Raw genomic sequence first — 25,023 nt, 5'->3', positions numbered from 1 at the left:
TGATTTGACTGGTACTTAGAAAAAAATATTTTGCGTAATTGTCCTTCTTTTCTGCTCCTTCATAGATTGAGCAAGACTTTGTTCTGATGTTACCGGAGAAGTGGCCAACCACATTTAAGAAAAAAGTGATTCAGCACTGCAAAAACCTTCCAACCACCTGTGATGTAGAAGAACTCCTGCTAGCAGCTGAACCTCCTAATGATGACGCTGAAGAGGGTGTTACTTTTGGTAAGATTTTTAAGATTAATGATAGGTCTCTACAATTTGCTTGGTTTTCTCAGAGTGGAATAAACATTGAAGAGCATCTTTGAGACATTACTGCTATTACTCAGCCCTCCTGGCTATGGGAGCTCAGAAGAATGCAGTTCATCAGTACTTCATCATTCTTGACCAGCATGCCATTCCATGCAAGTCAGCCTCTTCTCTTGGTGCCTTTGAAGAACTGTTTAAGGCACACTTTGTGTTTGGCACCTCTTACAACATTATGCTACACAACATGTACATTTTTATTTAGGCAACTGTGTACAACATAGATGTTGGCAAAGTGAAAGAGAGCCCTCGAGTTGCTGAGGTGAGCAAGGCTGCTTAGCTAGACGCCTTAAGTTTTTCTGCCCTCATGGAAAGAATCTTCGCCTTAAATGTGCCAAGGCAGGATGTGACCAGAATTTTTACACCACGGACAACTTGGAGACTGATGAACTGAAATGATCTGAAAGTGCTTGAGATCGAGGGGGTTAAGAATCCAGTATCTAGAAGTTGTATTAGGGGTACTATTGTTCAAGTCACTGTGGATAATCTTGGCTTACACAGCTTATTTGGGTTCCTGGAGATTTGGGGCTCGATATTGCTGTCTTTTTTGTCTCCTTGAGAAAGATCACTTTCAATCTGTGTTTTGTGAAGATAACCCTGGGCTTCTACAAAGAACAACTGAGATGCATACTCTGCACTGTGACTACCTCATGTTTATGCTGTCAAAAGGGTGTGTTTGTATAATTCACTTCAATATTTCAACACAGCCAACAATTTTTTTCTGTGGATATAATGAACAACATTCTAGAAGGAGTTGCTCAGCTACAAGTAAAACCAGTTCTACAGTACATTCAGGATAATTTTCTGATTGCTGCCAATCTTGCTGGTAGAGTACATGCTTTTGACTATGGTTGCAATCAGCAGCAGAACAGTCCTCCAATGGTCAAATTATTTGATGGAAGCAATGATTTGGGTTTAAATGCCATCCAGTCTTGGTGCTTGTTGTGCAACATGGCCCTATTATTTTGTGATTTAATGCAGAGAGATGATAAAAGCAAAAGATGCCAGTATTTACTTCTGCAGATTGCTAACATTGTATTTTCACCAGTCCTAACAGAAGACATGAAGATTTATCTTAAATTTCATAACTGAACATCACCAGCTATTCAAAAAAATTATTTCTGAAAGAAATCTTTTGCCAAAGCATCACTTCATGATATATTACTCACAAAGCAAAAGAAAAATTGGACCAATTCTCCACATGTGGTGTATGTGTTATGAAGCTAAAAACAAATTCTTTAAAACACAATTAAAAAGTTTCAAAAACATCACCAAAATATTAGCCAAAAAGTGCCAGAGTTGTATGGCAATTTACTGGGAGTCTTTTAGCCAGGACAAATTGTCTCTTGGCCCAGGAAAGATACCTGATGAACTTAAAGGTGGCCAAGAGATGGCTTCCAAACTAGGAGGGGTAATGTCAGATCTCATCTCTTTCTGTAAAGTGGATCAAGCACCATGGCACAGATTATCACACTGACTTTATTATCTGTACAGAACTAGTATGTGAGAACTAGTACATGTCAGTGTATTGTAAGACCAAGGCTATTGCTGTATTGAAAAGATGAAAATGTACTGTTATGCAGAACACTGATGGAAACTGTATGTTTTGATGACCATTACCATGCATTTAGAGTTAGACTGCATCCACACAGAGTTTTAAAGGTAGTGAATGTTAACGAGCTGTGTTATTTCAACCATTTGATCTTCAAATGAAATATGGTACAATGGTAATTGGCACTGGCAAATGAACTGAAACTTTTTTTTTTGTCTTTGTTGAAAAATATCTCTTACCTTAAATATTGCACTTTAGAATGTCATGTCCTATGAATATTCAATGTGCAAAAAATTCAATTGAAAAACAACCAGAAAGAACCAGTTTCTTGCGGCTTCCCTCAGCATGGGTTTTGATTTCTACGCAGGTCTGCATGATTGTAATTTAACTGGGTACATGGGTTTTTGCATGTGGTAGATTTTACTTTAAATTTTGTGCTATATAATATGCAAACTGTTAATTAACTTTTAATCACTTTTCCAAAGTGTGTACTACACACAGACATTACACTAAGCTTAGGATTGGACCCAGAACACTGGGGCCAAGTGGTGGCTACTGTGGCACCATGCCACCTCATTTTCTCATTCAAATAGAATTTGATTCTGTTTCTCATTAGGCTTTACCGGAAGGTTTTAATTAATCTGAGTATGGAAGTCACACGTTTTATGGGTCTTACCTATCAAAACTTTGAGTTTGCTCAAGACATGAAACATTTGTATGGTTCACATTTGTATGAAGAACAATTGGGAAAAGAGTAGTTTAAAAAAAGGGACATTTTGCTAATTGAGAACCACAAGATTCTACTGTTTACTGACTAAAATAAAAAACAAATTATGACAACATTAGACCCATAACATTGCAACATATCCCCATGACAAATTTATAGAAATATTTTTGTCAGTTATTTCTTACATGAGAATGCAAACATACAGAACCTGTTAAACATAACTAAACTAAAATTCATACTTTATTTTCAAAAGTTTATTCTGCCCATAACATTGCAACATAATCCCATGACAAATTTATAGAAATATTTTTGTCAGTTATTTCTAACATGAGAATGCAAACATACAGAACCTGTTAAACATAACTAAACTAAAATTCATACTTTATTTTCAAAAGTTTGTTCTGCCTGGTCCCATACTAATTCTAATGAGATATGTAGTGGAAGAGACAATAATACCATAATACTTTTAATTGAAAATCGATTATCCAATCTGCTTAACAAGAAATGACACACCAAACTCACGTTTCAGGTTTGAGGTGTATGGCAACATACCATTTTGGATCTTCGTCCCTCCCTTTGGCTTAAGGTGTAGGGTAGTGAATAGAAGAAGGCACATCACTGTCACCAGTCTATCACTTTGGATCGTGAGAAGCAGGTGAGTGTGTTTAACAGGTAGAATAGATATTGATTTAAACTGTCTGTGTACACTTTATACTATACTTTGTACAGTTTGTTCATGCTCATTTTTGTTAACAAGCTAAATTACCATCCCTTATTTGCCTGTGGTTAATAGTGTTGATAATGTTAGGTGCAAATGGTATTGCCAGATGAGTACTTGGAGATCGATGTCTTAGGACAAACTTGAGCAGACACATTGAAAATTGTCATAGCAGAGGATAATTGAGAGAGCATTAATGCTAACAACTCATATTTACCAGTATTTATCAGTAAAATTTAGTGGCAATGCTAATGTCTATGAATGAAAATAAAACTTTTTTTTCTGAAAGGTCTTTTAAGCTATACGTTTTGCATTATGTGACTATATAATGACAATAAAAGATACAGTGAAACATAATTTGAGAATAAGAGTTATGGTCTGCCATGTGAAGGAACAAATCAGATGTATAAAGACTGAAAAAGAAAAAAAAACAGACATACACTCCATGGAGGAAATGGCAAGAATTAGAATTTTAGAGGCATTTGAATGGGTGTGAATCATAAGGACAGGTTATTTCAGTTCACACCCATACAGCGAGGTTAAGAGAACAATGGGTAGAGCAAGAAAAATATTTGCTCATAATTAAGTTCATGAACTCCCTAAAGCACAAAATGGTGCATGAAATGGTATGTAAAACAATATATTTGCACATAATTCCAGTGTCAGTAGTTGCTATTCCAGTGTCAGTGATTTAACCACTTGAATTTTCAGACTATTATCCAGTTACTTAAAAATGTGTTATTCAGTAACTACTATGAATTATGCAGTAATGGCACTAAAACTGGGTATGTAGTTACAAGAGTGAAAAAAAAAAAAACTTCATTGTCTACTATACACCAGAGGAGTTGAAGGAAGCTGTACTTAATGTAACATGAAAAAACTGTAAGCTATGCTTGGCAGTTGATCAAAATAGGAAGCCTAAACTTCATACCATTAGTCAAGTTTGCATACTGAAATTACATCTGGCCTGGAAGTCCCTGTTGGTTTCCTGTTCCAGTTACTGGGCTACTGGGTTACTGTCCTATCCCTAGACACAATGAGTCCCTATATAATGTATAGTATAACTGTAAATTTGCCAACTGTAGCAACATGGACATGGAAAGAACAGGAGAACGTTTGCTGCACTGACTAATTTCCACCCATTCTGGTTTGTTTTTCTGCACCAGCTGGATCTGTTTCTTTTTCCTGGTACTGCCTTGGCTTATAAATTAAAGCACAATTTAAACAGTGACTCATCATCACCTTTATCTAAATGTTTCTTTAGGCAACAATCAGTGGTGTGTCATTTGCTAATGTGTCAACTCTTTGAGATGACTCCTTTAGGTGAACATTGGGAGCATCTGAATAGATTGTGTGACAGTTTTGCTGAAAATTCATTAGTATTCCGTATTCATGATTTTCTAAAGCTGTTTTTGAATGCTGGTTTTACATTTATTTAAAATAGATTGTATAACAAAAAAGACATAATTGTATAATATAAAAAGACACAAGCAGAAATTAAATTGAACTTTTGTGAACAATTTAAGTGATAGCTATACCAAGACCAACAAATGGTTTTGAAAAATCAAATAACCAGGAGCTCTTTGGAAGTCGGAAGAGCTCTTATTTGTGAAAAGAGCCGGAATTTACATCATCATCATCAATAATACTTGTTGGCACACTAGAACATGCTAGGACTTGTGTAGTCCATCATGTAAAACCTGTTTTGACAAATCTCTTCTGTACCTTTAATTCTTTGTTTTCACAGAAATAGACCGGTTTCAAAATGTACTCCAGCAAGACACAGCAATCACCAAAATCTGGTTAGATTTTCTATGTGTGTGTTTGTGTGTGTGCGTATGTATGTGTAACTGCAGAACCTCAGCATCCAATTTACAGTAAAAAAAAAATAAATAAAAATAATAATAAAATGGCTTTCTAAATGTAAAAAGTCATGCTTATACTTTACACGTCATGTGCCAGGTTCGTAAGTATTTGGACTGTGACACAATTTTGGTAATTTCCCTCTGTACACCACTGCAAAGGATTTGAAATTAAGCAATCAAGATGTTATTGAAGTTTGGCCTTCAGCTTTAATTCAAGACATTTAACAAAAATATTGCATTAACAGTTTAGGAGCTACAGCCATTTTTTAAATAGTCCCTCCATAATCACAGGCTCAAAAGTAATTGAATCGTTTCCTCATTATTTCAAGTCAAATTAAGGAGATAAAAGGTCTGGAGTTGATTCCAAATGTTGAATTTGTATTTGGCAGCTGTTCATGGGAACTCTCAATATGCGGTCCAAAGAGATGTCAATGCAAGTGAAGGAGGCCATCATTAGGCTGAAAAAACAAAATAGAAAACAGCTGAAGTGGATGATCACAGAATTCTTTCCTTGTTGAAGAAAAACCCTTTCACAACATCTAGCCAAGTCAAGAACCTAAGGAGGTAGGCATATCGTTGTCAAAGTCTACAATCTAGAGATGCCTTCATGAAGGTAAATACAGATGGTTTACCTCAAGATGCAAACCACTGGTAACACTCAAGCACAGAAAGGCCAGATTAGACTTTTCGGGAAAAAAAAAGAAAAAAAAAAACTCTAAAAAGGCCTGACCAGTTCTGATGCAAGATTAACTTGTACCATAATGATGGGAAGAGAAGAGTATGGAGAAGGAAAGGATGGGCGCATGACCCAAAGCATACAGCATCATCTGTCAAACATGTGGAGGAAGTGTTATGGCATAGGCATGTATGGCTGCCAATGGAACTGGGTCACTGGTGTTTATTGATGATGTGACTGCTGACAGAAGTAGCAGGATGAATTCTGAAGTGTACAGAGCTATATGTTCTGCTCAGATTCAGTCATATGCTGCGAAACTGATAGGACAGCGCTTCACAGTACAGATGGATAATGGGCCGCAATGTACCGCGAAAGCAACCCAAGAGCTTCTTAAGGCAAAGAAATGGAATATTCTTAAATGGTCGGGTCAGTCACCTGACCTCGACCCAATTGAACATGCTTTTCACTTTACTGAAGACAAACCTGAAGTCAGAAAGACCCACAAACAAGCAGCAACTGAAGGCGGCAGCAGTAAAGGCCTGGCAAAGCATCTCAAGGGAGGAAATTCAAGTATTAAAAATAATCTTAATATTTATGATTAGGGTAGTCTACACTCCAATCACATCTTGATTGCCTTATTTCAAATCCATTGTGGTGGTGTACAGAAGCAAAATTACGAAAATTGTGTCACTGTCCAAATACTCATGGACCTGACTGTATATTTATACTGTAACTTTACTATTTTGTTTACATACCATGCATCTGGGGACTGTGTGTGTCATTGTGCCATTATGCTTGTGTCATTGTGTCATTACGTTGCATTCAAATGTGTGATTATATTCATACTACTGTGCCAAGTCATAAATGGAACTAAATTTGTTGAAGGGCTATTCTTTTTCTAGAATTACATGAGCATGTGGCTTTGGGGGGTGGATTTTATTAGTTCAGAAACAGTTACCTTAATCTAACTTCCACTAAAAGCACATACTGTACTTTTCATTGATATCTCTTGACTTTTAGCAAAATAACACTGTACAACTATTTTCAACTGTTAGTATCTGAGTAGGGACTTTGATTTTTTTTTTTTCAAAATAAATGGCACAAAGAGACCTTCAGTAAGGGGGCAAATGGGTAATAGGACGTGGGGTTTCAGCACAGACCCCTCTTCCCAAGTGTATTTAGACCCTATACTGTTCTTCAGGTGTGAGTCCCAGTCAAGCAGTTGGAAGCACTTTGATGAGGAGGAAAGCTCTTATGGAAGACAACAGCTGGATTAAGAAAGATAGAGAAGATGAACCAGAAGAGTAAGACACAACCCAGACACAGACATACACCCAAATACCACCACATATACCACGAATAAATAACAATCATCCAACTAACACTCATGCATACATTTCATTGGATTTGTAGTGAGGATCCTAACTATGGCAGAATGTCTTGGGTAGCCTTAAAACATGGAACAGCACTGAATGTTGAGCAATAAAAAGATGTGGTAATCATAATTCATACTCATTTTTGTGGCTAATATCTCCTTCTCTTTCTTGGTGTATTTCCACAACAGCAAGCCTGCAGATGCTAAACAGAGCAACATGGCAAACCTAAACACCTCAGCTAGCTCATTCACTAAGAGGTAGTCTGCATTGCCTGATCACGGCAGAATGATACATTGATGTTTTCTTATCTCTATTAAGTAATTGACTTATACTGTAGGGTCAGCGGGAGTCAGGACTTTCCAAATAAAAACACCATTCCTACTGCCACAAAACCACCAGTCCCTGACAAGTAAGATCACAGCATAACAAAACTTCAAAATACTCCTCGGAATATGGACAAGCAATATTTTTTTCTTTATTTTTGTAGGAAACCTGCTCTTACAACACAGTCAAACAGTTTTACAGCTCGGGTGTTCTCAGGTGCAAACTCAAGCGAAAAACTGTAAGTGAAATTATAAAAAAAAAGAGAGTTCCTCTATGTTTTCTTTGTATACATAGCATACAGTATACATATACATATGCTACATTACTACATATAATTTAACCATCAGCAGTCTCTGTTTGAGCATAATTGTCTACATTTCTATAGCTCCCTGTTTATGAATGCATCTGGCCAAAGTGTTTAAGTATTGTCATTTGTGTGTGTGTGTGTGTGTGTCTGTGCGTGTGTGTGGCCAAAGGCTCAGCCCTGTTAAAAAATCTATAGATGAGAAGGATGAGAAGCTTCCAGTGTCAGATCCACGTAAAGAAGTCTCTGATGGGTCAGTAGACATGGGCCTAATTATTTTAAATGTCTTGTTTAAATTTTCTGCACAAGAGGATATTATTAAAGAAGGGCTTTAGTTGCTATGTTTAGTAATACATCATACCTGAACATCTCACCACCTCATCACGGTTCTTCATAACATAACAAGTACACAGTGTCACAGTGTGCAGAGCACCACTCAAAGTCCTGCATGTGTCCAATTTCAAAAACACGCACCTTGTCACCTTGAACTTTGACATATGGTACCACACCCAATCTGAAATCCAGAAACCAGTACTGTAACCCAACCGACCCACATAATTCATTCATTAGGCCTATTAATTTTATCATAAAGAAGGCCATAAAGGTATATTAATTCAATTACTGTAATACAAAGGAGATCCCACATTAGCTAGCTTGTTTACTTGTTCTCAATAGTAAGATATGTAAAATAAATTAAATACTACTATCCTGTCAGAGATTTATTTAAATAGGAGGAAACTTGCAGGAGGAGGAAAATTGAAACTTGTGTGATGACAGTCCAGCAAAAGCAGACTCGCCTCATTTAGTTTTTCACTTATATACATCAGTGCAGGACTCTAGGTCCACTATTCTTCAGCTTCCAAATCATACTTCATACCTCTTTGAGAAACATTATCCAGTGAAGCTTTTACCTCTCCTATGTAAATTGTCTCTCAGAAAAAAAAAATCAGGTTTCTGGTTGAATAAGTAAATGATTATTTTTATTTATCACAGCACTGAGAGCAAAATTAAAATCCCTATTCCTCCATCAACTACAGTTACTTCAGTCAGGTAAGTGGAACCTTTCCTCACAGTATTCACAACTGAGGCTGAGTTAAGAGTTACTTAAAACATTCTTACTATTATCATATACAACAAAGGTAAGATTCTAACATAATTACCCTTGCCCCAAACAGAAAGACAACTGAGACCTTCACAACCCCAGAAAAAACCTATTCTTCCTTTGCAAGCAAAACAGAAACCTATTCAAAGAGCCTGAAAGAAAGGTACTACAATTTACATTTATTCAAATATGCAAATGTATTAACTGAAAAGAACAATTAATACAATCATGACTGTGTTAAGCAACCACAGCAATTACAATACAGCTTCAAAATTATTACAACTACTAGAACAACTGCAAGCAAAGTTAAAACTACCATGTAAAAAGAATTTGAAGCATTTATAATCATCACTTTCTCAAAGTCAACACATTCAGTGAAAACTACTCAAAAGATAGTTAAGAACCATATGTTTCTTCAGTTATGCACTGAATGGTCTTGCTTATGTTTTGATTTCCACTATGTCTCCCGATGGGCAAAACAAGCCCTGCCAGGAGAGATTTATATCGAAATATACACTCACCGTCCACTTTATTAGGAACACCATTCTGTGTAAACTCTAGAGAGACTGTTGTATGTGAAATTCCGAGGAAATCAGCAGTTTATGAAATACTCAAACCAGACCATCTGGGACCAATATCCATGACACAATCAAAGTCAGAGATCACTTTTTTCTTCTTTCTGATGTTTGATGTGAACATTAACTGAAGCTCTTGACCTGTATCTGCATGATTTTTTGCATTGCGCTGCTGCCACATGTTTGGCTTATTAGGTAACTGCATGAATGTGTAGGTGTACAGGTGTTCCTAATAAGGTGGACAGTAAGTGTATAAAATATATTTCCATCATGCATTCTACATACAACTACAGTCACAAGGAAAGCCAAACGTGTCTTAATCAACCATCTGAATTTACTCTTTATTTTATTTCTCTTTCAGCCCCCAAAAGAGTCCTCTGGATATGAGTTATAATACTCCTCAGCGAGTAAACACTACTGAGTAAGACTTCCTTTCCTTAAAAAGGAAATATATACATATTTTTATTTGATAATGCTGACCAACAAATGTGCATGAGTAATTACATAAACTATAGCAGCAACATTCTCACCAATAAAAGAAACTGGAGAGCCTGTTAATTTACATAATTACATATCTCTTTTCTCTCTCTCTCTCTCTCTGCACAGAATGACAGTTAGCCCAACTGTGAAATCGATTTCACATGTATCCCAATCTCTGCACGCACCCATGAATCCAACACCTGTACCTTCAACAGCATCCAGGTCAGAGCATGTAGTCTCAGTCCCAGAGGAACTACTCAATATAAAATGAAAAAATTTCACAGGCCGTATATATTGCTCTGTCTGATCTGAGAGTGGTGTCTGTACAACAGGATTGTCGGTAAAAGGGATCTCTGCTCATTCTGTGCTAAAAGCATTATTGAGGGAGAAAGGATTATTTTGGATGACCTTCAAATCTTCAGTCACACATTCTGCTTCAAGGTAATGCAGCTTGTAAAGTATGCCATATTTCTAGGCTGATCCTTTTTACAAATCTCACACTTTTCTGACATATTCTTTTATTAAATACTGTTTTGAAAATGATCCCAGAAATCTGAAATAGAAATTCTATCTTTTATTACAGCCCTCAATCCAAATATATTAGAATAGATTCTGTTTCACCCCTTTCTATGGTCGCTACTGTTGAATCATGTGTATCCAAAAACTTGATGGCATATTGGGGGAATGACAAAGAACAAAGATACTTCAAATATGTAGTAATCTGTTCCTTCATCTGGTTCCATTTCTCAGTGTGACACGTGCTATCGTGCTCTTGGAAATCTGGAGGCAGGTGACAGTCTGTGGGTGCACAAGGGAAGGGTGACATGTGCAAACTGTTACATAAAGACAAAAGGTAACATCTGAGCTGGTCACAACTCTTTAGCATGTGTGTGGCATGATGAAGATAAATTAATCAATTCATTAATAATTTGAGTATATAGTTATGATGTGAGCCAGAGTGTATGCAGTTTTTATTTGCAATAATTGTAAGGACATTGTCTCCTTTTCTAGATCAGTGGTATCGCTGAAGACATGAAGTCTATTCTGGACCCTTGAAACATATATACTAACCTTCTTGGTATAAATCAAAACATAATTCTTTCTGTAACATCTAAATGGCATCTTTGAATAATTTCTTTGGCGTATTTATCTGGGAAGAAAAGATGTATATGCTCTTTTTGTTTTCTATATAATGTTTCTGGAAAGAGATGTATGTGTGTGTATAAATATATATATATATATATATATATATATATATATATATATATATATATATATATATATATATATATATATATATGGTATAATGTTACCTATATAGTATTGTATAATATTTGTCTAGGATTGCCTGATTTAATGATATTGTATTGTTGCAGTCTACAGTTTTGACCAATAATATTATTTAATTAATAATTATTAATATAGGTTAAGATGTTGATTGATGTTGATGTCTAAACATAAAGCTCATAAGGAATTTTCAGTGAAAGGAGAAGCATTGTGCAAATCAATACAAGCAAACATCTTTGAATTCAATGCTTTTAACTGCCAATTTCTCTGAATTGATCAGAAACATGCACATTTACTATTTTATGTAATGCAACCCCATCCTAAAAAATGAAGCATAATTAGGCTTGATATGTTGCTATAGGTTACAGTGTCCATTGGGGAGTTTTATTTATTTATTTATATAAATTAATAAAATGAAATTATTAACCACCCACAATATAAAATGGTTGGCAATATACACTAGGTATGTAGGCAGGTAACTTTATTGATCCCTGAGGGAAATTGTGTTACAGCAGTACAGTAAACAACAAAATACAAGGACACAGACAATGCACAGAAATCAGAGATTACCATACCCATACAGCAGTAAACTAAATAAATAAAAGTAAAATAAAATTAAGATAAAAAATAAAATGATACGTAGGAATAAAATAAGGTGATGGTCAGTAGAATGTGTGCTGTCCCTAAGAAAAAGAATAAATAATAAATAAATAAATACAGTGCAGAGAAATGTTGCGTTACTGCACAGTTAACATAGAGTGGACAAGTTCATACCCACCACAAGTGATGGGTATGAAGGACTTCCTGTACTGCTTTTTGCTGCATGATTAGGTGTTCAAGGGCATGAGAGACATTGTTCCTGGTCAGATCTGTCTAAAATAATCTCAACATATCTTTGACTAAGGTACGTTAAACAGTCAACATAGCAAACATTCAGCTTGTTCAGTGTGTTGAGTGCAGGATGCGTAGTCATTCTTCCTCCATCGTTAGTAATAGTTTTAATTTTGGTAAGTGTATATAATCTGACGGAGAACACTACAGCATCCAGACTCTCAAGTGGGTTAGTGAGAGTTCGAGCAGAATGGTTTCTGTAGGGAAAAGTCTGGATGCCGGCATTAGAGCCCTCGCAGTGGGGCGAATGGGTGACAGCATAATCGCAGAGCCAAAGCTAACGCTAAGGCTCGCCCACGGGAGCACCACTCCTCTCTGCTTCAAGTGTCTAACAGGTTTGCTTTCCTCAGTGAGGCACCCGCAGAGAAGCCTGAAAGAGCTCTGCTTATAGGAGACTATCTTGACGCACGTGAAATTAGCTAGGCCTTTAGGGGCAGCAGCAGCTTTGGTTAGATGTATACTGGGACCTAGGGCACTGGACATTGCAGGCAATCTTAGGGTCTTAGGGTCTTAGGCAAGCATAGGTTTTCAAAGGTACTTTTTCACATAGGAGGTAATGATATACACCTTTGTCAGTCAGAGGTCACTAAGAGTAACATTGCAGAAGTGTGTAAATTAATAAAGGCAATGTCCGATGCAGTAATATGCTCTGACCCCTTCCCAATGCAGCATGATGATATTGCTTACAGCAGGTAATGGTCGCTGAACTGCTGGATATCCAGGTGGTGCTCTTCTGAAAACGTGGGCTTTATAGATAATTGGGTTGTCTCTCCTTGCTTGTGATGCTTGACCTTAGTGCAGCTTTTAACACCATTGTTCATACTATTCACCTTGATAGACTAGAAAATGTTGTTGGAGTTAAGGGTATGGCCCTCTCCTGGCTCAGGTCTTATTTGACTGATCTTTATTAGTTTGTAGCTGTAAATGGTGACCTCTCTATGCATACTAAGGTAAAGTTTGGTGTTCTGCAATGTTCTGTTTTAGGCCCACTGCTTTTTTCTTTATATATGCTACCTCTGGGTAAAATTATTTGTAAGCATGGTATTAGCTTCCACTGTTATGCTGAGGACACATGGTTGTATGTTTCAGCAAAACCAGATGAGAGACACGAGACACAGGATACTTATTAACTTCCTTCTACTTAATTCTGACAAGACAGAAGTACTAGGACTTGTACTAGAACCACATGCAGATAGATGTAAGCTTTCTGATTACATTGTAACTCTGGATGACCTTTCTGTTTCATCATGGACAGCAGTAAAAGACTGTGGTGTGATTATTGACTCCAGTCTTTCATAATAATATTATAATATCTTTGATAATATTACTTCTTTCATCTCAGAAATATTGCTAAGATAAGAAATATAATGTCACTACATAATGGAGAAAAACTAGGTCATGCTTTTGTTACCTCTAGGTTGGATTATTGTAATGCTTTGCTGTCGGGATGTTCCTGCAGGTGCATAAACAAGCTCCAGTTAGTCCAGAATGCAACAGTGAAAGTCCTTACTAGAACCGGAATATATGACCACATCACCACTATCTTATCCACACTGCATTGGCTCCCAATCAAATTTCACATTGATTATAGAATATTATAAATTCATAAATAAAAAGTCCTATAAAGAACTGAATGGTCTCGTGCCGCCATACCTCTGGTCCTTTATGATCCGCCATGCCTACATTGGTCAAAAGGTGCAGGCTATTTGTTGTTACTTCAAACAGTGAAGGCTACAGCAGGGGGCAGAGCTTTCTCTTACAAAGCCCCTCAGATATGGAAAAGCCTTCCAGTTAGAGTTCAGGACTCAGACACAGTGTTTAAGTTTTTCTTGGGTAAAGGAGCAGATTTGGAGGGTTCACATGCATAGTGTTTTGGTGAACTGGGCGGTTTGGATGCTGACACCCCCTCACTCTCACACGTTCACTCAGGTTTGTTGACGGTGGAGTGGCCAGCCACTTTATGTACAAAGACAATATAGCATTCATATGTACAGAACCATGAGGACTGCGCTTTAGTTTTGAGAAAATATTTTCCTGGATGAATTTCAGTGTTTGTGCTTCCCCACATTACAACAGACATTTTCACTCTTACTTTTCTCCAGTGGAGTCCAGGGATTATCTCAAAATTTTGCTCAGATAGAATCCCAATCCAATTTCACCTTGCCAACTGTGATTACTTACATACTGCAGAAGAGGATACAGGTATTTCATTTTATATTTTAGTTTCAAATACCTCAGATTCAAACAATAGTTTCACTCAAATCAATCAGGAGATTGTTACAGGAAGCAGTAGATGGTTCAGAGGAATCGGGAAGAAACGTAATTGGTTGACGTTGAATATCATGTTGAAGAGAATGAGCCAGACCTGGAGCAGGAAGGGGACGTTATGTCAGTGTCATGCAAAGTCTGACTGTGTGACATAATGATAGAAACAAATAAGGAAGAGACACAGTGATTCACCAGTCAAGAAACTAAAGCCCTAAGGTGCAAAAAGTAATAGCAGAAACCAATAGTATAATCAGAGTAATGACAATGGGCATGATCACTCTGAGGATAGCTGCACCCCAAGGCCCCACCAGATTAAAAAGCCAGTGAAATGGGTCAGATTCACAGGGCTACAAACGTTCTTCAACAATAGCGGTGTGCAGCTCAACCAGTCCTTCTATTACTGCTGTCAAGTTATCATCAGTAACAGGAATGTATGTACCCTAAGCCATTGTACAAAACACCTCCTTCTTTTGCTAACAGATAGTCTAAAGCAATATGGTTTTGGTCATTATTTTAAATGCTTTTAGCTGAGGTTCAATTGCTTGCACAGTCAGATAAACAAGTGTCTCTTGTTTATAATGTACAAATACTATCTTTGATGAAAGCTGGTAATCCATAAAAAGGAAAAATGCTACTTAAAGCAATCTCGCCATGGGAAATGTACCATTGTTCTTTTGAAATCGTGGAGTAATCCAATGCTCATTTTCTACAAAGTTTTCACCTTTATATAAACCTCGTGCTTCAGAGTCTTTCTTTATCTCAGGCACAGAGAGGGAAATCCAAATATAGGCATTTAATTTTATCATCAAACAACATGCTACCCAGCATTTAGGCAGATAGGCAAAGGCCTGGTTTCTGCATAGCCAATAACAATCAATAATAAAGGTGGGAGCTGCAGGAGACATTTTTACATAAATAGTCTGTGCAGAACTGTTAGCATGCAGGAATTTAACTCTTCCGGGGCCAAAAGTTACAGAATAGATATGTTTAAACTTACAAAAGATCATTATTCCCATAAAGTGGAGGAGAGAATTCTTCCTCCTTCACGAACAAAAATAGGAGGTTTTATTTTAGGCCTGTCTACCTCTAATCCTACATGAATAGTAGACCGACAGCAGAAAATCTTTTTTTGGGTACAATATTGAATACAGGCTGTGTGATATTTTATTGTGGTATTAACAATTTTTTCTAATCCTTCTATCAATGAATGGCATTAAGAGCCATCATGAGACAAAATTTGTTCCATTTCAGTCAGCAACTCGCAAGCCAAGTGGGTTCTGTAGGCTAATTGGTTGTCTAGAATAAGCATAGCACCGGACACCGCCATGTTGCAATCTAGCAGTGGTTTTAATCATTTGCTACCATGCATTACAATATGGATCCTCAGTAAAGGCAAATCCAAAGTCAGTTTCAAGATCAATGTCAAAACAATGGTTACTTCAAGTTATTGTTACTAAGGTTGTTCTACATGTTACTGAATTATAAGGTGTACTTATTTTTTTCCCACCTGGTTTCTGAATGTTGGCTTACTTTGTGGAAAAAAATGACTACATATTGAAATCTGTTGTAAGTTTTTGTTGTTGTTGTTGTCACCTGAGGTTATTTGCTTGTATATAGAGGTTGGTGAGGACCATACAATTTTTATTTAGGCACTGATAAAAACAAAGAATTGAAGGAGGGTGTACTTTCTTTTTCTCTTTCCCTTTCTTTTTCCCATGACTGTAGGCTAATACAAATTCAATAGAAGCTCTCACAGTTATATATTACTTCAATATATAATGACTAAACCCAAACTTTTGAGAGAAATTTTCAACACAGGACAATCTTTTGCAAAGTTTAATGCTTCTTCTCTGGGCAGAGGGACCAGAAACAATGGTAGTCTTATTATTCTGGAGATGGTACAAGCAGGCAGAGGAAGAGCTTGGCTACTCTAGAGATGTAGCTGAAGAAAAAGAAACAAATTTAACAAAAATTGAGTTGAGAACCAGGAAACTGTCCAGTTTCGCCTCAGATTCCTGTTCTTGGCTGAGAGGAGTAGAACCCAGTGTGGTCTTCTGCTGTTGTAGCCTATCCACCTCAAGGGTGAATGTTTTATGCATGCCAAGATGTTTTTCTGCTCACCAGAGGCCTGTTGCATGAAGCTGGTTTCGGTGGTTACCCAGGTAAGTTTGTGTTTTGTTTAAGCAAACTCTGGTTTTTCGGTCTGAACAAGGTGGATTGGTTTTTAGGGGTTTTCATCACTACGGTAACTTACACTACATGGCTAACCCGCTCCCAAATTGGACCAATCTGCTGTGAGCAAAGTGATAAATCTGACTCATCAAAGTTAACACATTAGTGTTTGTAGCGATGGCTTCACCGTTTGTGGAGAATCCTATGGAGTTCGGAGCACAAATAATAAGAAGGGCACTTTGAAGGGAAAGAACTTTTAGGGACAGACACAATCCCCTGCGTTTTCCCACTCAATTTGCACAAAGTATCATGTAGCTGATATTCACACAAGTTTATATTTATGAATAAGTTTTTTATTGCCTTTATTGCACATTGCACACAACGACTGTCCATCATGCCTAGCTTGACAGTGAGTTATTAAAATTGTTACTTTATATATTTTATATATATATTTGACATGCAAAAGAAGAAAGGAATGCACAAAAGAATGCACAATACAATACAGTTTATAAATACTGGACTGTGAAGGCAATTGATGTATGTAGAAAATATCATTTCATGTTGATATGGAGCACTGTTTTTTTAAGATTTAACTAAAGTTAAAATGTAAATGCTTGCATTTAAGAATTTTTTCAAAACTTTTTAATAGTTAATATTCTTTTCCTTAAAATAGGTGTTTGGTTTAAACTCCTCATATTTCCACACAATTTCTTGCTCTTCAACGGAAAAGCATGCTTTTTTCCATGTTGAATGCTATACTGGCTGTTTGCTGCAAATGTCTGGCTTTTATGTGCACAAGCACGATGAATGATCATTGATTCAGGGTTAAAACCTGGGTTGATTGAGAAAGTTTAAAACCAGCGTCATGAAACCTATTAACCTTAATTAACCCATGTTGGATTTGTTTGGTTTCATCAATTCAAAACTTACTCTGCAGCTCTATGTTTGTTCAACTCACATCATGCCTCTTCTCTGTCACACACAATGTTTATGGTTTTTTTTGTACAATTCTGTGTAAACTCTAGAGACTGTTGTGTGTGAAATTCCCAGGAGATCAGCAGAGTATGAAACACTCAGACCAGCCCTTCTGATGCCAACATCTATGCCATGATCAAAGTCACAGAGATCACACTTTTTTCTTCATTCTAATGTTTGATGTAAACATTAACTTAGGGGCAGATCTAGGATTTTTCAAAATTGGGGGCCACAAGGGGCCATATTCAACATAGAAGGGCCAAGTATATGTCCTATATTCATGCGTAATTCTTTGTTCAGTGAGCTTTTTACATATTTCACTAGTCATATCTTGTTTGCTGTTGGCTCTACAGCCTTGTTCAAGAAGCAGGACACTCACATCATTGAATATTCTTTATAAATTGTTCATTAAAACCCGTTAAGTTCAAGTAAAATGTCTGGACTGGAAAATTGGCAGACATACACACCGAGCTGAATAAAGTAATTTTACTTTACTGTCCATATCAAAGTCAGAGACGGATGCAATTATAGGTTAGCTTTTTATGAAAAAAAGACACTGGCAAACTTCCAAAACATGAAGCAAAAACCATAAACAGGGACAGGCAGAAAGTTAGGCGATCAGCAAACAGTACAACATGGGCAAATCCAAAAAACTAAGCAACAAGGCAAGATCAAAACCCAGAATGGAAAATATACAATGCAAGGCTTGATAAGGCATGTAAAGGTACATTGCGCATTACTTCACAAAGAGTCTTTGTGAGAGTCCATTTTTATATAGGGTGTGTGTGTGTGTGTGTGATTGAAAACAAATGTGCATGGTTAGAACTTGGGTGAACTGTGAACATTCCGGTGGAGTGATGCGCTGTGGATTGTAGTCCATGACGGACATGTTTGTAGGCAGCAGTGCGTTCTGAGAAGTGGAGTTTCTGAGAAGTAGTGGAATCCGGCGCTGGAATGACAGTATGATTCTCTACCTAGATTACAAGGTTAAAAATGACCCAGCTGATGAGTTAGCTTGTGTATCATTATTATTATTATTGTTATTATTATTATTATTATTATTACCATTATTATTATTATCTTTGTTGTTGTTATTGGCATATAAATATCTTTAAAAATATACTTTTTGCTGCAGTTTGTAGTCACACCTATGTAATTCTGTACTAGACTGCACAGAGACAGCATGGTGCAGCAGTCAGGACTGCAGCAGTGTGTTTATAAAACATCACTAATTTAACTATGAATGTAATTGTGAGCTTATATATGCTGTTTGTCACTAGCCTAACATTACCAAGTGCTCTATCGTGAATAACATCATGCATTAATGGCAAGAATGGCTAAAGATGTTTTTCCCAAAAGTACACTCATTTAAATTTTCTTATAATTGGGTACTGCCTGTGAAGTTATTTTGGTATATATGCTGTAGTAATAAGCTAACAAGGAGTTAATGAGGTAACAAAAATAATGTCCGCTATAACATTATGTAACCAATGAGTTTATTTCATTGTGAGTTTATTTAATTATGAATATTAAAGAAGTGGACATTAATTACCTGAAATCAGTCAACAACATTGGACGTATATTGATAGCTTTATTTAAAAAAAAAAAAAGCATTAGGCTGGATCAGTAAGTTCTGTCCATTACAGCCTGGACCATTATAATTTAAAATGTCATCATGAAACCAATATGTTGGGTTGTTACCAAGTTAACCCAATAATGATACAAATAACCCAATTAATACCCAGTATGTGTAACCCAGAATTTTGGTAAAAAGAACAACCCAGCATTTTACAATGTACCTAACATTACACAAACAGAAGTTCAGCAAAAGCAGGTAAATGCTCATTCAAACATCAGTTAAAGTAATAATAATAACCTTTATTATTACTTTTATCCAGGTAAGTCTCATTTACAATGACGACCTGGCATTGTAAAGTGTTTAATCATGGTTGTTAAAAAACTGGATCGTTGGTCAGTCACATTAGCCTGGTGGCTGTCTCTTTGACTGTCCACTCCAGCCAATATCAAGGTAAAAGACCTGTTTGAAACGGATATCGCAGTGAAATCAAACAAACTATGACATTTGGGAATCTTTCAAAATCCAGCCAGTGAAGTGCTCTGAAGTGACAAGTGATAGGACAGGGGCATTTCAGGGCCAAACAGATTTCATCTGGGGCCCCGCCCCTGGATCTGCACACATTCCAGCATATGTTTGCCAGCATCAGACAGTGCCTCATGCTTCTGATTCACCACATGGGACAAGCCATTGCTTCAAGCTTTGAACACGTAATGCCAGACCATTATTCTATATTTCGAGTATCATTATCAGCATGATGTTGTCCTCACTTTCACTATTGCCTTGAATGTTCATTATTGCTTCTGGACAATTCTCCTCATTTATGGTGTCTGTAAAATCATTATGTCTGATTGTTCTGAAGCTCTGAAGCTCTTGATCTGTATCTTGACCTGCATGATTTTTTGCATTGCACTGCTGCCACATGATTGGCTGATTAGACAACTACATGAGTGTGCAAGTGTACAGGTGTTCCTAATAAAGTAGACAGTGAGTGTGTATCAATGTTCATTATATATCTATATCTATATCTATCTATCTATCTATCTATATATATATATATATATATATATATATATATATATATATATATATATATATATATATATATATATATATTCAATATACACACACTGAACACTTTATTAGGAACACCTGTACACCTGCACATTCATGCAATTATCTGATCAGCCAATAGTGTGGGAGCAGTGCAGCGCATAAAATCATGCAGATACTGGCCAGCAAATTATCAGCCATCAGAATCGGGAAAAAAAAAAAAAATTGATGGTGATTTTGACCGTGGCATGACTGTTGGTTCTAGACAGGCTGGTTTGAGTATTTCTATAACTGCTGATCTCCTGGGATTTTCCCAGGAGTTTACTTAGAGTTTAGTCACAATGATACAATAAAGAAAAAACATCCAGTGAGCAGCAGTTCATACCTTAAACATGAATGTTGAATAACACAAAATTGGTTTTGAGTACACCTGCCATAAAACCTGGACTATTTTAACTTGAAGTGCCCACAATCATGGCCAGGCAATTTAATATAACCATTTACTGTCATTGTGGAGGCAGGGGCGTGGTCAGAGGCCGGTTTGTGAATGGAGGGTGGAGCCGGGAAAGTGAGTGGTAAGGACCTACACCTGTGGGGGACTTTGCTAACGAGTGTTCTGTGTTTCAGCGAGTGGCGGCAAGGATAAAAGGAGAAGAGAAAAGCGCCACGGGAAAAAGAGAAAGAGAGAGATGGATGGATGGATGGATGGATGAGCGAGCAGATGAGCAGCACAGAACTGTGTGTGTGTGTGTGTGTGTGTGCGTGGGCGCATATTCATAGATATAAAATCACTGAAATGCGAAGGAAAATAAAAAGGAAAAATAAGGGCCCCTTTTGAGCTGTCCCAAGCCTGCCTCCCATCTCCTCATTTCTGGTCAAACCAAAAAAAAAGAGTGACAAAAAAGAAAGCCGGGAAATCGAGGATGCTCTGCCGTCATGGAGTCCTCACCACTCGCGGAGATCATCAAGGCCCAGACAGAGAATCAGCAGAGTAAAGCTACCTTATTAGCATACTGATGCAGGAGTAATTAAATGTAGAAATAGTCATGCTGTAGTTCAACTACTAAAATTGGATATAAAGTCACACAAGTGCAACCTCCTGGTGGCTTTCTCCATTTCTCCAAACCAGAGGATCAGCACAGGTACGACATCTGACCTCTTCAGTAGCGCTTGTTCTCTTTTCAAAGTTTTCGCGCAGTGACGCGGGGTGGAAACCTTCATGGCATAGCCACGCGGACTTACTAGGCCTCTCATTCTAGCGTTCAGGGCTGAGGAGGAGTCTAGCCTAGAAGCTTTAAAAAGCAGGAAAACGCTGCCAAAGCAGTCTACAGCATGACTATTTCTACATTTAATTATTTCTGTATTTCTGCATCAGTATGCTAATAAGGTAGGCTGTCCTAACCTCACTCAGTGCAGGACTGGTTAAAGAGGTCGGATCGTTTGAGCTCTATTAGCCTTGGCTTGCAGTAGCTACTCTCTGCTACACTGGAGAATTAACCCTAGCTAGCTACAAGCCACTAAGTTATTGACTGTTCCAGAAGAAAGAAAGAAAGAAAGAAGAACATATGCATAGAGCACCTCCTTCTGTTCATTTTACAGAACACATAAACGAAAAAACTTATTGCTACACTTCTGCTTAACATATTTATACTTAACAGCCTGAGCTAAAAATATTCAAGGAAAATATGAGTCAGTACATGGAAGTGAGCGAGAAAGATTCATTCACTTAAAACATTCGTTCAAAAACACCGATTCATTCACGAACGAAAAACCACTACGTCATACACTTATGTAAAAATATGTATCATGACCACTCTCTCAAAACTAGGCTGCACTGACTGAAATGTCTTTCTTGATAATAAATTCACCAGACCTTCTCTGTGTGTACTGATGTAACTTACGTGGAGGGTCACATCATTAAATCTGAATGAATCTTTTTGGAGAACGGAATCAAAATATTCGAGTCACTGGGACGAATCGAAATTACCACCGCTAATATTTATCTTTGTTCTTAAAGTCAAAGCCTAAATCTGATGCTGATTTTAATATTTTAAAAAATGTATGAAGTTATTTAATTTGAAATCTGGACACTCAGTTCAAGTGAAATATATTGAATTACAGAAGTTTGCTTATTCAACAATTACGCTGAACTGTAATGTAAACACATGTATTATTAAAGTTGATGTTGGTAGCCCATATATATATACTTCCTTATTAGGCCTAAATTAACTTTTACTAAAGATTTCTGTGGAGAGGAACATTGATGAGTTCTACTTATGTTTGTGGGCTTTGCTGTTCCAAAGCTGGCTGTTTCATGGCCAGGGCTCTGTTGGGGATGGATCCTAAGTGACGGAATCAATGGATAAATAAATAAATAAATAGCTTAGAGCTTTACTTTTTTTCACATCCCTGGCTGGCAATTCAACTGCTACCACCCATTGTCTACACTGGTCCCTTCTCTGGAAACACCACAAAGACCAGAACAATAGGAACAGCTAGAGTGAAGTAAGGGACAGAAGCCCAGACCCACAGCCAGTTCCAACATGGCTTAAACAGTCAGTGACTGAGTGAAAGAAAGGGGGAAAGCATGGCTATCTCTATAAGTGATTGGGAACTAGTAATCTGGCTCAGGGTAAGGTACCTTGAGCACCCCGCCTCCACCCTGATATCTTTTATAGCTCCTGCCCAAGAAAAAGGGCAAAGTTAAAAAAAAAAAAAAAGAACCAGATGTACATTGTAATTGGTCTTAATGCAATCTGTAGCCCATATCTGACTCTAAACAAATCCTATATCTATAGCTGCTGCTCTGCCTTTTTGCAATAGCTATCAAAGCCATCAAGGAGTACGAGGTCGGCACAAGCCACTCTCTTCATTCACACATAAATCTTTCACCTTTTACTAAAGATTTCTGTGGAGAGGAACATTGATGAGTTCTACTTATGTTTGTGGGCTTTGCTGTTGCAAAGCTGGCTGTTTCATAGTTTGGCTTAAGAGATGGCCAGGGCTCTGTTGGGGATGGAGCCTAAGTAAGGGAATCGATGGATAAATAAATAAGTAAACAGCTAAGAGCCTTCCTTTTTTTTCACGTCTCTGGCTGGCAATTCAACTGCTACCACCCATTGTCTACATTGGTCCCTTCTCTGGAAACACCACAAAGACCAGAATAATAGGAACAGCTAGAGTGAAGTAAGGGACAGAAGCCCGGACACACAGCCAGTTCTAACATGGCTTAAACCATCAGTGACTGAGCGAGAAAAAGAGGAGGAAAGAATGGCTATCTCTATAAGTGATTGGGAACTAGTAATCTGGCTCAGGGTAAGGTACCTTGAGCACCCCGCCTCCACCCTGATATCTTTTATAGCTCCTGCCCAAGAAAAAGGGCAAAGTTAAAAAAAAAAAAAAAAAAGAACCAGATGTACTTTGTAATTGGTCTTAATGCAATCTGTAGCCCATATCTGACTCTAAACAAATCCTACATCTATAGCTGCTGCTCTGCCTTTTTGCAATAGCTATCAAAGCCATCAAGGTGTACGAGGTCGGCACAAGCCACTCTCTTCATTCACACATAAATCTTTCACTTTTTACTAAAGATTTCTGTGGAGAGGAACATTGATGAGTTCTACTTATGTTTGTGGGCTTTGCTGTTGCAAAGCTCGCTGTTTAATGGTTTGGCCTAAGAGATGGCCAGGGCTCTGTTGGGGATGGAGCCTAAGTGAGGGAATCAATGGATAAATAAATAAGTAAACAGCTAAGAGCCTTCCTTTTTTTTGACATCCCTGGCTGGCAACTCAGCTGCTACCACACATTGTCTACATTGGTCCCTTCTCTGGAAACACCACAAAGACCTGAATAATAGGAACAGCTAGAGTGAAGTAAGGGACAGAAGCCCAGACCCACAGCCAGTTCCAACATGGCTCAAATAGTCAGTGACTGAGTGAAAGAAATAGGCTAAATAATGGCTATCTCTATAAGTGATTGGGAAGTAGTAATCTGGCTCAGGGTAAGGTACCTTGAGCACCCCGCCTCCACCCTGATATCTTTTATAGCTCCTGCCCAAGAAAAAAGGCAAAATGGTACTTAAAAAAAAAATGAAAGAAACAGATGTACTTTGTAATTGGTCTTAATGCAATCTGTAGCCCATATCCGACTCTAAACAAATCCTACATCTATAGCTGCTGCTCTGCCTTTTTGCAATAGCTATCAAAGCCATCAAGGTGTACGAGGTCGACACAAGCCACTCTCTTCATTCACACATAAATCTTTCCCCTTTTACTAAAGATTTCTGTGGAGAGGAACATTGATGAGTTCTACTTATGTTTGTGGGCTTTGCTGTTGCAAAGCTGGCTGTTTCATGGTTTGGCCTAAGAGATGGCCAGGGCTCTGTTGGGGATGGAGCCTAAGTGAGGGAATCAATGGATAAATCAATAAATAAACAGCTAAGAGGCTTACCTTTTTTTCACATCCCTGGCTGGCAATTCAACTGCTACCACCCATTGTCTACATTGGTCCCTTCTCTGGAAACACCACAAAGACCAGAACAATAGGAACAGCTAGAGTGAAGTAAGGGACAGAAGCCCAGACCCACAGCCAGTTCCAACATGGCTTAAACAGTCAGTGACTGAGTGAAAGAAAGGGGGAAAGCATGGCTATCTCTATAAGTGATTGGGAACTAGTAATCTGGCTCAGGGTAAGGTACCTTGAGCACCCCGCCTCCACCCTGATATCTTTTCTAGCTCCTGACCAAGAAAAAGGGCAAAGTTAAAAAAAAAAAAAAAAAAAAAAAAAAAAAGAAC

General features: G+C 37.6%; 1 protein-coding gene and 3 pseudogenes across 1 annotated transcript; all 4 read left to right on the top strand.

Annotated features, from left to right (window-relative positions):
• The first annotated feature begins 3,141 nt into the window (after positions 1 to 3,141).
• LOC113545959 (zinc finger protein 185) lies at positions 3,142 to 11,541 on the top strand. Its single transcript, XM_026945646.3, has 14 exons — positions 3,142 to 3,243; positions 5,054 to 5,108; positions 7,049 to 7,151; positions 7,412 to 7,480; positions 7,561 to 7,632; positions 7,711 to 7,785; positions 8,024 to 8,104; positions 8,845 to 8,901; positions 9,027 to 9,116; positions 9,890 to 9,949; positions 10,135 to 10,230; positions 10,341 to 10,449; positions 10,759 to 10,861; positions 11,020 to 11,541. Exons 2-14 carry the CDS (start codon positions 5,072 to 5,074, stop codon positions 11,034 to 11,036), a joined length of 969 nt encoding a protein of 322 aa, XP_026801447.1. The 5' UTR covers positions 3,142 to 3,243; positions 5,054 to 5,071; the 3' UTR covers positions 11,037 to 11,541.
• An 11,549-nt stretch (positions 11,542 to 23,090) lies between these two features.
• LOC117596294 (uncharacterized) lies at positions 23,091 to 23,198 on the top strand (annotated as a pseudogene).
• Positions 23,199 to 23,776: 578 nt separating this feature from the next.
• Positions 23,777 to 23,884, top strand: LOC117596296 (uncharacterized; annotated as a pseudogene).
• Positions 23,885 to 24,464: 580 nt separating this feature from the next.
• LOC117596285 (uncharacterized) lies at positions 24,465 to 24,572 on the top strand (annotated as a pseudogene).
• The last annotated feature ends 451 nt before the right edge of the window (positions 24,573 to 25,023 follow it).

Source organism: Pangasianodon hypophthalmus, chromosome 2, assembly GCF_027358585.1.
Source record: "Pangasianodon hypophthalmus isolate fPanHyp1 chromosome 2, fPanHyp1.pri, whole genome shotgun sequence".
Classification (NCBI taxonomy): domain Eukaryota; kingdom Metazoa; phylum Chordata; class Actinopteri; order Siluriformes; family Pangasiidae; genus Pangasianodon; species Pangasianodon hypophthalmus.
Note: the sequence above shows the minus strand (reverse complement) of the source record. Positions and strands in the feature narration are given on the sequence as shown.

Bases quoted from the DNA above. Each gene is read 5' to 3' on its own strand.
- LOC113545959 (XM_026945646.3), top strand. From the start codon at position 5,072: ATGTACTCCAGCAAGACACAGCAATCACCAAAATCTG. The intron at 5,109-7,048 runs GTTAGATTTTCT...ACTGTTCTTCAG, and splicing joins ACAGCAATCACCAAAATCTG to GTGTGAGTCCCAGTCAAGCA. The intron at 8,902-9,026 runs GTAAGTGGAACC...TGCCCCAAACAG, and splicing joins ACTACAGTTACTTCAGTCAG to AAAGACAACTGAGACCTTCA.